The sequence below is a fragment of the Cynocephalus volans genome, chromosome 2, assembly GCF_027409185.1.
Source record: "Cynocephalus volans isolate mCynVol1 chromosome 2, mCynVol1.pri, whole genome shotgun sequence".
Classification (NCBI taxonomy): domain Eukaryota; kingdom Metazoa; phylum Chordata; class Mammalia; order Dermoptera; family Cynocephalidae; genus Cynocephalus; species Cynocephalus volans.
Window position 1 is genome coordinate 157536416 of NC_084461.1, and position 13832 is coordinate 157550247.

General features: G+C 52.9%; 3 protein-coding genes across 4 annotated transcripts; 1 reads left to right on the top strand and 2 right to left on the bottom strand.

Moving 5' to 3' along the window:
* Positions 1-3268: 3268 nt before the first annotated feature.
* On the bottom strand, positions 3269-5601 carry RAB24 (RAB24, member RAS oncogene family). Of its 2 annotated transcripts, none has more exons than XM_063087317.1 (9): positions 5320-5601; positions 5035-5183; positions 4885-4953; positions 4578-4656; positions 4412-4479; positions 4227-4326; positions 3955-4005; positions 3752-3814; positions 3269-3631 (listed from the first exon to the last, which is right to left on the bottom strand). In XM_063087317.1, exons 2-9 carry the CDS (start codon positions 5149-5151, stop codon positions 3567-3569), a joined length of 612 nt encoding a protein of 203 aa, XP_062943387.1. In that variant the 5' UTR covers positions 5152-5183; positions 5320-5601; the 3' UTR covers positions 3269-3566. The 2 variants fall into 2 exon arrangements, with proteins under 2 accessions (XP_062943387.1, XP_062943386.1); XM_063087316.1 differs by having other exon boundaries at positions 5271-5601.
* A 36-nt stretch (positions 5602-5637) lies between these two features.
* PRELID1 (PRELI domain containing 1) lies at positions 5638-9067 on the top strand. Its single transcript, XM_063087315.1, has 5 exons — positions 5638-5912; positions 6499-6724; positions 7971-8084; positions 8198-8276; positions 8507-9067. Exons 1-5 carry the CDS (start codon positions 5821-5823, stop codon positions 8653-8655), a joined length of 660 nt encoding a protein of 219 aa, XP_062943385.1. The 5' UTR covers positions 5638-5820; the 3' UTR covers positions 8656-9067.
* Positions 9068-9385: 318 nt separating this feature from the next.
* MXD3 (MAX dimerization protein 3) lies at positions 9386-13729 on the bottom strand. The gene is made up of 6 exons (XM_063087897.1): positions 13643-13729; positions 13260-13365; positions 12531-12560; positions 12288-12402; positions 9928-10111; positions 9386-9850 (listed from the first exon to the last, which is right to left on the bottom strand). Exons 1-6 carry the CDS (start codon positions 13713-13715, stop codon positions 9723-9725), a joined length of 636 nt encoding a protein of 211 aa, XP_062943967.1. The 5' UTR covers positions 13716-13729; the 3' UTR covers positions 9386-9722.
* Between the last annotated feature and the right edge of the window lie 103 nt (positions 13730-13832).

Consider the following 13832-nt stretch of genomic DNA (forward strand, 5'->3'; position numbering starts at 1 on the left):
GGTTGAAATGTTCAATAGGTAGCTAGAAAGCCAATACATCTCCTAGCCCTGTTAAGTCGGGGGAAAAAAATTAGGGAAAATGTGGAAATTCAAAGACTTATTTGCTTCTCTGCTGGAGCCAACCCATTCGAATAGCAAAATATTGCTACAAAAGCATCCATTTTTAAAAGTCTGCTTTCCCCTAAAGTTACTGAGTTTGAGATTAATTAAATCACTGTGTTGATCTTCTGAACCAAATCCATATCTTTAGCATTGATGAAAATAACTTTTATTCTTCACAATCTCTATCCCACACTACAGTCAGGGCATGAAATGAACTAATGATCCTTAAATTGGGCTCTGCATTGTCTACTCAGTGGAGCTGAACTCCCAGGTTGTAGTTGTCATGTTGCCTCATGAGAATAGAATGTCTGGAAGGAAGTCTGGTCCTGGCAAGCTTCCCCTGTGGAGAGTAATCAGGAGAGCACTAAACTTGGATGGGTTTTACCCTTGGCCTCCTATAAAGCAGGTTTTCTCCTAAGGCTTTTTTTGGATATTGTCATCTTCCTGGGGTTTGTCAGACAAGAGGTCCGAGGGGCCCAGTGTCCTAACCTCTCTGAGATCATGGCAGAAAAGGAGCCGCCTCATGCCCCTCTTCCTGCTGAGTAACGTTTGAGCTGTTCCATGTGTTAGACATTCCAGAACATGTAGAGCCAGGTAGCTGCTGCATGAGACTTTCATTGGCTGTGGCCAATTAGTTCTCAGCTGAGCTTCCTAGGGCCATTGCAGCAGGGCCAGAGGTTGCTGTAGTGTAAATCGAAGTAAGAATAGATAATTGCTTTGTACACACAAAAAATGTAATGATGGTGCTAATTTCATGGTATAAATAAGCACTGCCAAGGATTGAGGGATTGGCAACTTGAGGAAACCCTGTTCCTGTTTGGGAAGAAGAGATTTTATGTAGAAAGGTTTTTTTTTTTTTTTTTTTTTTTTTTGAGGCTCTGTTAGAGGTGGGGAGAAGGCAGAGCCTCAGTGAAGCCTGCACCCAATCCTGGAGCGGTCTAGAGCAATCCAGAGGTGAAAAGAGATCCCATATCCAGAGGAAGGTGGCCATTGAGTTTCTCAGGGCTGGGGTCACCTTGTCCATAGCCTCCGTCCACACTGCCTGGAACAGGTTGGTAGATAGCTCTGGGTGTGGGGTCTCCGTCGGTTACCTTCTGCCCCTCTCTACCTCTTCGACTCTCATGGGAGCACCTCTACTGCTTATGAAGATTAAGGGTAATATTTCTTAAGGAAGTGGAAAGAGTTTATTTTAATTAGAAATCCACAGCCTCGAAAGAAATGTTTCCTGCCAACATAAGCAAAAACAGCACATGTTAAACTCTTATGTGGTCCCTTCTCTAGAGCTGCTTTCCCATGACTTTCAAAACATCAGGCTATTGAGGGGCTTCAGGTGTAACACCCTGGAAGTTAAGCAAAGCTTTGTGAACAAGAAATGAGCACAGGGAATGCAATCAGGAACAAATGGTTCTGGTGCTTTAGACTTCCAGGGTCAGGGCAGAGCAGGTGGTCTCCAGGTCTGAGGTGGGTGCTGCCTGTGTGTGCATGTAGGTGAGAATGTGTTGAAGGTGGGTAAATGCAGCACACAGGAGCTCATGGAGGAGCAGCTTTCTAGGTCTTGGCAAAGAAACAAGCTGACAATAGAGATCTATCTTTATATTAAGAAAGGGGCGAGGTGGGGTCAGCAAAGGTCCATCAATATTTTTTTGCCTCTCACCCCCAAAGATTGTCAGCTGTAAGTGAAACTCCTAGTGAAAAAGAGGGGAGCCCTGTGATAGGAGTCCCCATAAACATGTACTGTAATTCTTTGTATATAGAAAAAAATTACTGTAAAGTAAAGTTTAACTTTACTCTTATGGCCCTTGCCCTGTGTTTTGTTTTATTGTCTGTGGGGAGATGTAGCGTAACAGGAGGGAGGATTGGTTTGGGGTGAGAGAAGTCAGCCTGAGATAGTTCCCCAGGGTTGGGGAACGAGGGTGAGGGGGACACTGCAGAGCTGAGCCCTTCCTCTAAGCACTTTATGGGAGTGGTGTGGGTTTTCTCCTAGTAGCCACCAGCTGCCTAAGTGTCTTTCTCCCCTGTTGGGAGTGGCTGGCATCAATTTCAGTCCCCCTCCACAGGAAGCCTCCATCACTTTTGAAGGAAGGGTATTTTGAGGAATTGGATTTATTTATTCATTCATTCATTCATTCAGCACCACACTCTCCCAAGTGAGCCACGGGCCAGCCCCAGGAATTGGTTTTTATAAAAGGAAGTGGAACCAAAGCACTTTGAGTGTGAGTCTGACCATGTTGGTCACATTTTAAATTCTTCAGAGACAAGTGTTGAGCACTGCAGAGGACTCAGCCCAAGCCTAAAGGCAGGAAAGCAGAGGCAAAGGATGAGCTGGAAGGTGGGGCCCCTGGCCTGGAGCCACATCTCTCATACCGGAAAAGACTGCAATACATTTCCTTTTGGTTGAACAGGAAGCATTAGCCCCATTTACAGTAATACCTGATCCTTCAGAAATATTTGGACCTTCAAGGCCTAATACTTTGGGGGAACCTTGGGAGTTGGCCTCCCCTTCTGACCTAGTCCTGAACTTCCTCTCCTCAGCAAAATGCCTGCAGAGGAAGAGTGTGGGAAAAGCATATAGTACTAGAATTACTTTTCACTTAGGATCTTCTCAATCCTGAGCTAGGCAGTAGTCACCTCATTTTACAGATGAGAAACTGAAGCTTAGGGTTTAAATCCCTTTTCTAAGTAGATGAATTGAATCCAAATCTGGATCCAAAAGACCTTTCTGTCTTGCAGAACCTAAGATTTTTCTACCATTAAGCTACACTGAAGGATGTCACTGGGAAGCTCAGGAGAAGTCACAGGCCTGACTCGGGCCCAAACATGACAGATAGGCAGTAGAACCAGCCAGATCAACCTGTCTTGAGGTAGGAGTGCTTGACCCTTTTATCTCTGGGCAACTTAAGTGCTCTTTTTGGCACCCAGAAAGATTGTGAGCTTTGCACTGCCACAATCCCAGCATCTCACCCTGTCTTGTCCCCACTAAAGAATAGGAAAGACCCCTTTGTTTCTCTGTTACCTCAGCCGCAAAGCTGGGGGAAAGTTACTTGGTTTCCAAAAGAAAATAAAAGATGGGAGGAGCCTTATTAATATAGGAAGTAAGAGGCCAGCCAGGTGGCCCCAGAAAGAACTAGGTGTCTTGACACCCGATTCACACAGCAGGGAAAGGGGATGAGTGTGATTCACAGTGCATTGATTTTATTTACAGATCAGAAGCTACTTAAATAATCTGCAGACACAAGTGCTGTCCAGACCAGAAGCCTGGGGTCCAAATCAGCCCTTAGCCCTCCTCATGCCCACAGTCAGCTCAATGCTGCCTCTGTTCCATGGGCCAGCACAGGCAGGTGTCACCTCTGCTGTCATGGGAACCTGGGGTAGCTCAAACATTTGACCTCCCAAGCCCAGACAAGAGCTGGGTCCAGCCCCTCTGGGGAATTTCTTTAATTCCCCCAGGCCAGGTGAGTAGTGACTCAGTGATGACAACAGCTGTAGAAGTAGGGGTTTGTCTTCTGGCCCAGATCCACGCCCTTGTCCTCTGTCAAAGAGAGAAGTGGCAGCTCAGAACCATTCTGCTGGGGGGATCAGATAACTCATGAAGGGGACTAGATGCTGTGGGCCGAGAGGAAGTCTCCATAAAGGCTGGGGAAGGACACACCTGTCATCACCTGGAAGGCAGCCACACTGATGTAATCCTCCGCCACTTTCTGGAAGAGCTCGTCTGGCAGGAAAAACAATGACCAGTGAGGGCCCAATGCCAGTAGCCCTGGGATCTCCCTGTGACCCAGCCCTTTGAGCTCTATTCTGCTTCCTCTGGTGCTCCTGCCTGTTCCTGTTGTGAGGCCCCAGGACAGCACTCACCCACACTCTGGCCTGTCTTGCTGGATGTTTCAAAGAGCTGAGCTTTGATATCTGTAAAGAAAAGTGACTAAAGCCTCATACCTGAAAATCAGGTAGACATAGACAAAAGGGAAGACAGCAATTCAGGGAGTCTCCTGGACCCCACAGGTTAAAGGAGGCCAAAGAGCCCTCCTAGGGCACCTTGCCATGGCAGCCAAGGTGGTCCCTACTTCCTGTGACCCACCCAAGGAGCCACACACACCCCCCACCCCCAGGGGCTGAAAAGCAGCTACTGTCTGCATAGTCCTGGACATCATGAAAGTCCACACGTCGACGACGCCGGTCCTCCTCCAGCAGGTCACTCTTGGTGCCACACAGGTATATTTGACAGCCCTGGGGCAGAAGTCAAGGCCAGGGTCACCTCCACAGACCAACAGAGCCCCAGCCCCTGGTCTTTTGGCAAGGTCTGGCAACCCACCTCCTCTAGGCTGCGCAGTTCCTTCACCCAGAACTTAGCTCGCTCAAAGCTGCTGCTGTCCGTGAGGTCTTGGTATGGGGCAAACAGGAGACACAACCAACAGTCAGAGGTTCTCTGAGGCCACTCACCCCTTTTTGCTTGAGGAACAGACCGGAACTCCCCTTACCATAGCAGACGATGGCAGCCTTGGCACCCCGATAGTAGATTCTGCTCATGGCCTCGTAGCGCTCAGAGCCTGCTGTGTCCTAAAGGGCAGGGGGAGGCTCAGCCCTGGCTGGCCTCAATTACTTGGCTACTCCTTAAGACTGCAAACTAAGCAAGCCCATGTCTTCCAGACCCCCATTTTCCAGAAGAGGAAACTAGAGTCTAGAGGAGAAATGGCTTCTATGAGGCGGCAAATCAGCCAGTAATAGGCAGGAGATAAGCCTCCTCCGGAATGGGTTTCCCCAAGACTAGATGACCAGGAGACTTACCCAAATACCCAAAGTCACTGTCCGGTCTCCGACGGACATCACCTTGGCCACGAATGCAGCCCCGATGGTCTGCAAGGAGGGGGAAGAGATCAGGGCTGCGGGTGCAGACTAGCGCCTTCCCACACGTGTCTGTCTCCGCGGGGTACTCACATTCTGATAGGGCCCCACCAGGAAGCGGTCGTGCACATATCGCTCTACCAGGCTCGTCTTGCCCACATACTCTTTCCCCAGCATCACCACCTTGACGTCCACGCGCTGCCCGCTCATGCTCCCGGGGCCGCCTCACCCACGTCAGGGTCCTGATCAGGGACCGGAGGCAAACCCGGATCTCCACTCGGTCCACGCAGCAGCCAAGCCTCAGACCCCTACCCCAAGCGTCAACCTACTATTGGAGACACCGTAACACCGTGTCGGGCTCCAGCCGTGGCCTCGCACCTCGGCAGCGCCCCTGTCCCCGCTCTTTGGCCCCGGGAGCCGATGATCCTTCGAAGAGACCAAGACCCGGGGCGGCCTGGGATCACGCGGGGCAGCGCCCTCAACAGCGCTGCACGCCGCCGTGCAGCTAGCTGCTCCGTCGCTCGCTCGCCCTCCTGCTCGCTCGTTTGCCTGGCTTACGCTCCGCTCCGGCTCGGATCCCCAACCGAACCTGGGGACCCCTCCAGCCCTGCTCGGACCCCCAGCTCCGCAACGCGAGGGGGCAGGTCCAAGAGGTCACGTGTGCGGGCGCCGGAAGTGGCGGGTACTATGCGGCTGCGCCGGAAGTGGCGCGCCGGTGGACAAGTCCTTATGGCGGCGGCTGCGGCTTGGGCGCGGCGCGGTGGTGACTGAGTTGTGATTCTGGCGGGCGGGCGCCAAGCCCTGGCCCGGCTTCCGTGTGCCCACCGGGCTACGCACCCCTGATGCTGCGCGGGTGCTGAGCCCGCCCCGGCCAGGAAGATGGTCAAGTATTTCCTGGGCCAGAGCGTGCTCCGGAGTTCCTGGGACCAAGTGTTCGCTGCCTTCTGGCAGCGGTACCCGAATCCCTACAGGTACGTAGCCCTGGGAAGAGCACCCCCCGCTCTCTATTTGGGGATTGAAGTGTGGGCACCCCTTGATTAATGGGGCCAGGAAGGACTCGACATCGAGTCCGACGTAGGGAGTTGCCAGAATCGTGGTCGTCTTTAGGACACGAGGACCTTATCGGGGAAGCAGCCAGGCCAGGCCTGCAAGGCCCTGGAAGAAGGCTGGGACTGAGCGGTGATTTACTTGAGACCCTAGTCTAAAGTTTTCTTTCCTCAGGACGGTGAGATGGGAATAGGCGGCGGCACAGGAGTTGGGAGGGATCTTGTGGTTGGAAATTCGGGTACTTGTTTACTCCTCTGTCCGTGGCGCGCTCCAGTGGTGCAATAAAGTATGAGGTCGAACCCTGCTGGAAAGCCCAGGAATCCAGGTCAGCGAGGAAGCAGAAGTTGGAATTTGCCCTGGGATAGGCCCAAGGGACTCTCAGTTCACGTCTGAGCCATAGCACAGATCACTCTGCAAGATAGTGGCAAGGCATGGCTCCAAATGGGAACCCCAACAAGAGCTCTCTCAGGGTTCGTCTCCTGAGGGTCACCTTCACTCTGACACCTTCAGCAAACATGTCTTGACTGAAGACATAGTACACCGGGAGGTGACCCCTGACCAGAAGCTCCTGTCCCGGCGACTCCTGACCAAGACCAACAGGATGCCCCGCTGGGCCGAGCGACTGTTTCCTGCCAATGTTGCTCACTCGGTGTACATCCTGGAGGACTCTATTGTGGACCCACAGAATCAGACCATGACCACCTTCACCTGGAACATCAACCACGCCCGGCTGATGGTGAGATCTCCCTTGGTCCCTCCCAAAATAGAGAGCTTCTCAGGTACACGTGGCTAGAGAGCCATGAGGGAGCTTGTGTGGTCTGAGTTACTGAGGAGCAACGGCTGTATAGTACAACCTGAGATTATGTTCCTTTTAGCTGGTCAGCTTCTCTGCACCATTCATACAATGGGGGAGGACTACCTATTTTACAGAGTTGTTGCAATTACCAAACACAGAGCACTCACATCATGTATGGCACACATACACTGTAGGTTGGGCCCACAGGAGTGATGCTGAGGGAGGGAGGCAGTGGTTTTCAAAAAGGCATCCATCAAGCTGTCAGGTGCTTCGGATGTGCCTTGGGGAGGGGCTCTGAGCCCCTTGCCCCACTTTGACTAAAAGAGTTCCACCATTATTCGTCTTAACTAATGAATTTGTGCCTGAGATTTTGGGAAAAGGGTTTCCTTATACTTTGATCTCTTGCCCTTAAAAAAGCTTGAAAATCCATGGCCTAAGGAGCATTCTACAGTATCTTTTTACATGTGAACACCCTGAAAGCTTTCAGATAATTATTTCTACACTTATCTTCACGATAACCTTGAGAGGTGGGTATTACTCTGCTGTGCAAAAAGGGAAGTGAGGTTCAGAGAGGGGAAGTGAGGTTCAGAGAGGGGAAATTTCCTACAAGGTCAGAGTGAGTGGGCACCTTACTCTGCCCCAGAGCCATCTGAAGTCATCTCAGATGACTACATGAGGGCACTACCTCTGTGTTTGGTAAGTTACCAAGATAGTAATCCAGCTAGCTGTGAGAGTGTCTTTTAACTGTTTCTCCTGGAGCTAGTGGTCCACTCTCTCCTCTCCGATAATGACAGCTGTGATGATTGTCAGATATCCGTTTTTATATGTCAGGAAGCTTAAGACCTGCAGTGGGTAGAAGGCTGAAAACACTGTCATGTCTAGACACAAAGATACAAAACAAAATCCAGAGCTAGGATGGGGCAGAAAGGCCCTCTGCTGATCTCAAAAAACCACAAGCCTTCTAATTTTAAGGGTCAGAAGAGAAGTTTTAGTGAGGAAACTGACGTTTTTTATGGCCTTCTTGTTTGCTCTCTATCTATAAATGTCACCGGTGTGATAAGGGGGAGAAATGGATTTTCATTTTATTGCTTCTCCTCGTGAGAAGAGGCAGGGGATCAAGTTTACATGCAAGCTGGCAAAATGAAAGACTACCCCACAATTGTGCTTGGCCTGATTCCCTGCACAGATGGTGGAGGAACGATGTGTTTACTGTGTGAACTCTGACAACAGTGGCTGGACCGAAATCCACAGGGAAGCCTGGGTCTCCTCTAGCTTATTTGGTGTCTCCAGAGCTGTCCAGGTGAGCAGTGTTATGGGGGCTCTGGGACCCTGGGGATCAGAGCTTTTGGCTTTGAGGCTGGGCTGGGGGTTAGTGTGCAGCTCAGAATCCTCCCCCTTCTCATCTTTTGCCAGGAATTTGGTCTTGCCCGGTTCAAAAGCAACGTGACCAAGACTATGAAGGGTTTTGAATACATCTTAGCCAAGCTGCAAGGTGAGAGCTCTGGGCACTGCTTGGGGGAACCTCATAGGGAGAGGCTGGAGTCAAGAGCCTGGGACTCCTAGTCTGTACTGGAAGCAAATACTACCTTTCCAATGGGGCCTGACCAAGAGGAGCTGAATGTCATGGTGGGGGTGGCTTCTCTTCACAGGGGGAAGGGGTGTGTGTGATTAAGTGGGTCTTCTAGGCATCATCTGAAGCCAATCCCCTGCCCTTTGCTACAGGTGAGGCCCCTTCTAAAACACTTGTTGAGACAGCCAAGGAAGCCAAGGAGAAGGCAAAGGAGACTGCACTGGCAGCTACAGAGAAGGCCAAGGACCTAGCCAACAAGGCAGCCACCAAGAAGCAGCAACAGCAGCAGCAATTTGTATAGCCAGTCCAGGTCTGGGTGTAGTCTGGGCCCTCCACACCACAGCACACCAGACAACTCGGCTCAACTCCCTCTGCCCTCTCCCCATTGTACTTTACTATTAAAAGTAAGTTTCCAGCCCTATCTACTGTCTGGGTGGTGGGTTGGGGTGTCCTGTTTGGCATCTGCAGTATACCAGGCATGTCATCCAGGTCTGAGCTGGGCCTGCTTGTTCCCCCATTGGGCAGCTGAGGACAGAGGCACAGAGAGGTGTGGTGATTTGCCCAGGGTCACAGACAGTATGCAGGTGAAGTGGTAATAAACGATAGACTGTAAGCTCCACGAGGGCAGGGCTCTTTGTTCTCTGATGTGTCCCAAGTACCTGGAACAATATCTAGCACATAATAGGCACTCAATAAATATTTGTTGAATTCAATCAGCCCTAGCTCTGAAGTCAGAAAACTTTGCTTTGAATCTTGATTCCACTGTTTCCTGGCTTTGGGCCTCAGGCAAGTCACATTACTGAGCCTCAGCTCCAATATCTGCAAAGTGGAGACAGAACCACCTCCAAGTCAGGAGGATTAAATGTGCACTGCCTGGCACGGTCAACAGTGTTAGTGGTGGCTACTGATCTTATTTCCTCTTTTCCAGTTTCTCTGTGGCTGGGAGTTCCCCTCTTTTCATCAGGCAAGACCATGGACAGGAGAAGTTATGAAAGAGGCTTTTAATGAAAATACTATACAATATATGCGGGGCAAAGGCCAGGGGGCCTTGTCCAGGAAGGAACATGAAGCTCTGAGAGGTTTCCTGCCCCCACAGGGGCAGCAGAGCCAAGTGCTACAAAAAATGTAGGAAAGGGCGGCCCAGGCCCAATCTACCTGCACTGCAGGGCTCCGGTAAGGCTCCAGGTGCCACCTCCCCCCAGGAGGGACCACCTGGCAGCTAGCACTTGTTCCCATGCAAAGGTCCTTTTAGTCCACTCCAACAGGTGATGCTGAGCAGCCCTTGAGGCTTGAGGGGAGCTCCTGCTGGCACTGTCAGCCCAGCGGTGTGAGGGTGATCAGGGCAGAGGCCTGCTCAGCTGGCGGGCATCATAGCCAGGTGCTGCCGCTGTGCGAGTAGCTGTGCGAGTAGCTGTGCTCCTGGCTGGCGCTGAAGCCCCGCAGCAGCTCAGCCTCGCCCCCGAACACCAGGCTCTCCACATCCACCTCTTGCTCCTCTGCACAGGGAGGGGTCCAGTCAGAAGACCTGGTCCACCCGGACAGCCACATGCCCCCTCAGCTTCAGGGCACTCACCTTGGTCTGAGTCGGAGCGCTCAGAGGAAAGGCCTGAAGAGTCCAGGCTGTCCGCCCGCAGCCGCTCCCGCTCGCCCACCCCTGCCGGCCCCCGGAGCTGTTCCAGCTGCCGCCGCAGGCTCTGCTGCTTACTATGCAGCTTCTCCTTGAGCTGCCGGGCCCGCTGCTCCTGCTCCTCCAGCTTCTGCAGATCCCGTAGGAGCAAAGGGCTGAGGTCAGCTGCTGGGGAGCTTGGGTCTCTCACTCCAACACTGCTCAGCAGCAGGCCATGGCCACACGGGGCCTCAACCCACTCCAGAAAGGTGGCTCACTTAAATCTGGACCCGAGAGTTGCTCCCACACCCTCTGAGAAGCCAGCCCCCTCCTGCCCTTCTGTCCCACATAAATGGCCTATGAGAGTTCTGTCTAGTTGGGCGGGGGGGGGGGGTGGCACCACAATCTCAAAGGTCTTTGGGGCCTGGTCAAGCAATGTAAAGGGGTGGAGTATTCTGGTGTCAAGCAATAGGAAGTGGGGGGGGATGCAGCACACTGGTGAGTGCATACTCCTTATTAATGAAGCAGCCACAGCTATGTTCCAGCCAGCTGGTGCCACATGGAAATAGGCCCAATGCTGCCAGATCTTTCCATTTCTTTAAGAGAAGGTGGAAAATCAGTTTTCATGTCAATGTTCTTTGAAGTGCTGCTGACTAATTTAAATTTTTAGAAAACTACAGACCAAACAAATGCTTCCAATTTGTCACATCTGGTCAAGATCCTCCCAGGAGCCCTAAGACTTCAGCATTAATACCTTCATCTGCCCCAACTCCCACCTGAGCTCTGCCAGCCCTGAAGTTCTAGGAACTGGAAGGCCAAGGGCCCTCCCATGCAGAGCCCGTGGTGGGAAGAGCCTGAATTCAGTCATTCAACAAGAAGGGGAGAACTGGGGTGAGGGGGCATTTGGACTGGGTATAAAAGAACAAGAGCTGCATAGGCAAAGATGGGGGAGGAGGAAGCATCAAGGCAGAGGGAGACTAGGAAGAGCATGGAGAGTTCAGCTTTTTCTATGGGGAATGTGGAGAGACAAGACCAAAAAAGCAGTCCAGCATCAAGGCCTGGCCTATGAGGGGCCTTGAGTTCTACAGGAAGTAAGGAATTGCAGCTCTGTCCTTTCAGGAGTGAGCCACTTGCTGGGGGGGTGGGGGGTGTTCAGCAGGAGGTGGACCTGGGCAGATCTGTGTGCTGCAAAGATTATTCTGGGGCCAAGTAGAAGACAGCCTGGTGGAAGCAAAACAGGAAGCAGGAAGGCTGGTGTAAATTAGTGCAGGAGAGGGGTGATGGGGCTTCAAAGAAGAAGCAATCTCCAGGTCCTGACCCTGAGCTAAGGATAGACAGCATCCATCTGAGAACCAGGCCAGGCAAGCTCCATGTGAGAAAGTGGGGCCCATTACCTGACCAGAGTATTATTCAGCCACAGTGATGGTAATGACAGGCACTATGGGACAGGTGCAAATAGATCCCACAACTGTGATTTATTTGCTGGATGGCACATGGATTTGTCTCTGCCATGGCCCCCAGTGCCTAGAATAGGGCCTGGCAGAGCAGGTGCTCAATAAATACTTGTTGAAGGAAAAAATGCAAGCCAGGGCACCTGGGCCTGGGTCCTGAATCTGCCTCTTATCAGCTGTACGTCCTGGCCCAGCTGTGCTTCCCTTTCTTTGTCAAAAGTTGCCAGGGGGGCAGGGGAAGTCCTCTATTGTGTCCAAGACCACTTCTGCCATCATTAGGGCTGCCTGGGCCTTTGAGTCAGCACCCCCATTCCTGTCCAGCAGGGGGCACAGAGCTCAGCCCAGGCAGCAGTAAGTGCCCTGGGAGGGAGGACCAATGACTGGCATCTCTCAGTGCTTTCCCCCTCGTTTCTGGAGCTGCCTCCCAAAGTGGCATCAGGACAGACTGCCCAGACAGAAGGCCTTGAAGGATGGGGAAAGGAGAGATGGAGGACCAACACTCTACAGTCCAAGGACCCTAACACAGAATTCAACAGCCATCGCCTCCCACCAAACACAGGAGGAAAGGGAAGCCCAGACAGGCTAAGCGACTTGCCCAAGGTCTCACAGCTAGGATCTAAGTAATAATAGCTATAATAACAACAATGAACATTTATAGGGTGAACTCATTTAAGCCTCAGAGCACCCTCTATAAGTTATTTTCTGCTTTTCTTCCCATTTAATAGATTTGGAAACTAAAAGCACAAGGAACTGTCCAAATTCACACACTTAGGCTATGACCTAGGGCCTTTTAGCTCAGCTCCCCCAACCCCTCCAGTCTATACCCCTCCACACATGCTGGCAGGCTGGCCAGGGTGCAGGGGTAGCCCCCCTTACCTGGATGTGCATTCTGGCACGACGCAGCAGGCTCAGTGTGGTGTATCGGGCACAGTCGGCCCCCAGGGGCATCTGCTGCTTCAGCTGCTCCAGGCACTGCTTCAGCTGGGCCCTCCTGTGGGGGAAGGGGTCTGGAGGGCAGTGCCAGCCCCACCTTGCTGGCTAGAGGGATGGCCGGGAAGGGATGACCAGAGGGAGATGGTTCCTGGGGCCTGGTGCTCACAGGGCAGGGCTAGGACTCACCTGCGCTTTTCCAGCTCATTGTGCACAGACCTGCCAATGCCAGGGAGGATGGTGTGAGGGGTTGTCAGCTACTGCCCACACCCTCAGTCCCAAGGCCCCCAGGGGCTCAAAATCCACTAGAGATGTCTACCCCAAATAAGCCCCATGTAAGGACCTTGTACAAGTCTTGGGGGCCAGAGCCCCCAAGCAGGGGCAAGGGAAGTCAGAGACACACACAGAGCCAAATGCTAAGAGAGGCCAGGCCAAGTGGCTATGAGGGTCCAAACGAGGCCTCCCTGGCAGCTGGTAAGGAAGGACTTCCCGGGCAGAGGTGACAGTTGAGCTCAGTGTAGAAAAGAAGTTTCCCAAAGTGGGTAGTGGAGGCAGAGACATTCAAATTTCAGGGAATAGCATGTGCAAAGGGTTGAGGCAAGCAGAGAAAAGGAGGAAGCCTGTGGAAGAGCGAGTGGTTTGATGTGTGGAGTGTAGGAGTGTGAGTGCAAGCGGGACTCAGAACTGTCTTGTTTATGTTCCTTGCACATCAGAGGTGCTCCAGAAATAGTCCTTGAATGGATAGGAAGGTGTGAGTGTGTTTGGGGAGAGAGAAGATGGCAGGAGGGGTCTGAACGCCTCCCGGAGCAGTGTACCTGGTCCGATGCAAGCAACAAGGAGGAAGTGAGCAGAGGAGGGGCCCAATGAGGGATGGCGCCCATCCCCCATTCCCGCCGCCCCTCTCCTCGTCCTCCTCACCGCCCACTGTCCAGCGCGCCAGGAGTTTGGGGGGGTCGCTTCCTCCTCCTGTGGATGGGGCCTGGACTGCGGTGCAGGCACAGGGACGCGTAGCCATGCTCGGCCTCTGCCAGAGAGAGTCCCCACCCGCGTCAGGCTGTGGCTGGACCCGGTCCCAGCGGGAGCCTCTGGCACGGCACGGTCATGGAATGGCTTTTGGCTCCGGGACCATTTTCCTAGCCCTTCCCTGCCCGACCGCCCGCGGACTCCTGTCGAGTTGAGGGCGGGGACGCCCAGGGATTACTGCCCTAGGGCCATGCATCCTTCAAATTGGGAGCCAAATCCAGTTCAGGCCCGTGTCAGCGAGGTCGCCGCCCGGAGTCCGGCCAAGGGTTCTTCCTCACCTCTCTCGCGGCGCTCCAGGAACTCGGCCGCTTGCAGCAGGACCTGTATGTTGCTGGCCACAGGTGGCTCCATTTCGGCGACAGCAGGCGGCGGGAGGGCCTGGGGTGCTGACCAGAGTAGCGGCTGCACCACTTTGTTACAATGTAACTGACACGGTGCAACAAACACAGGGGCCCGGTCCCACCCCCA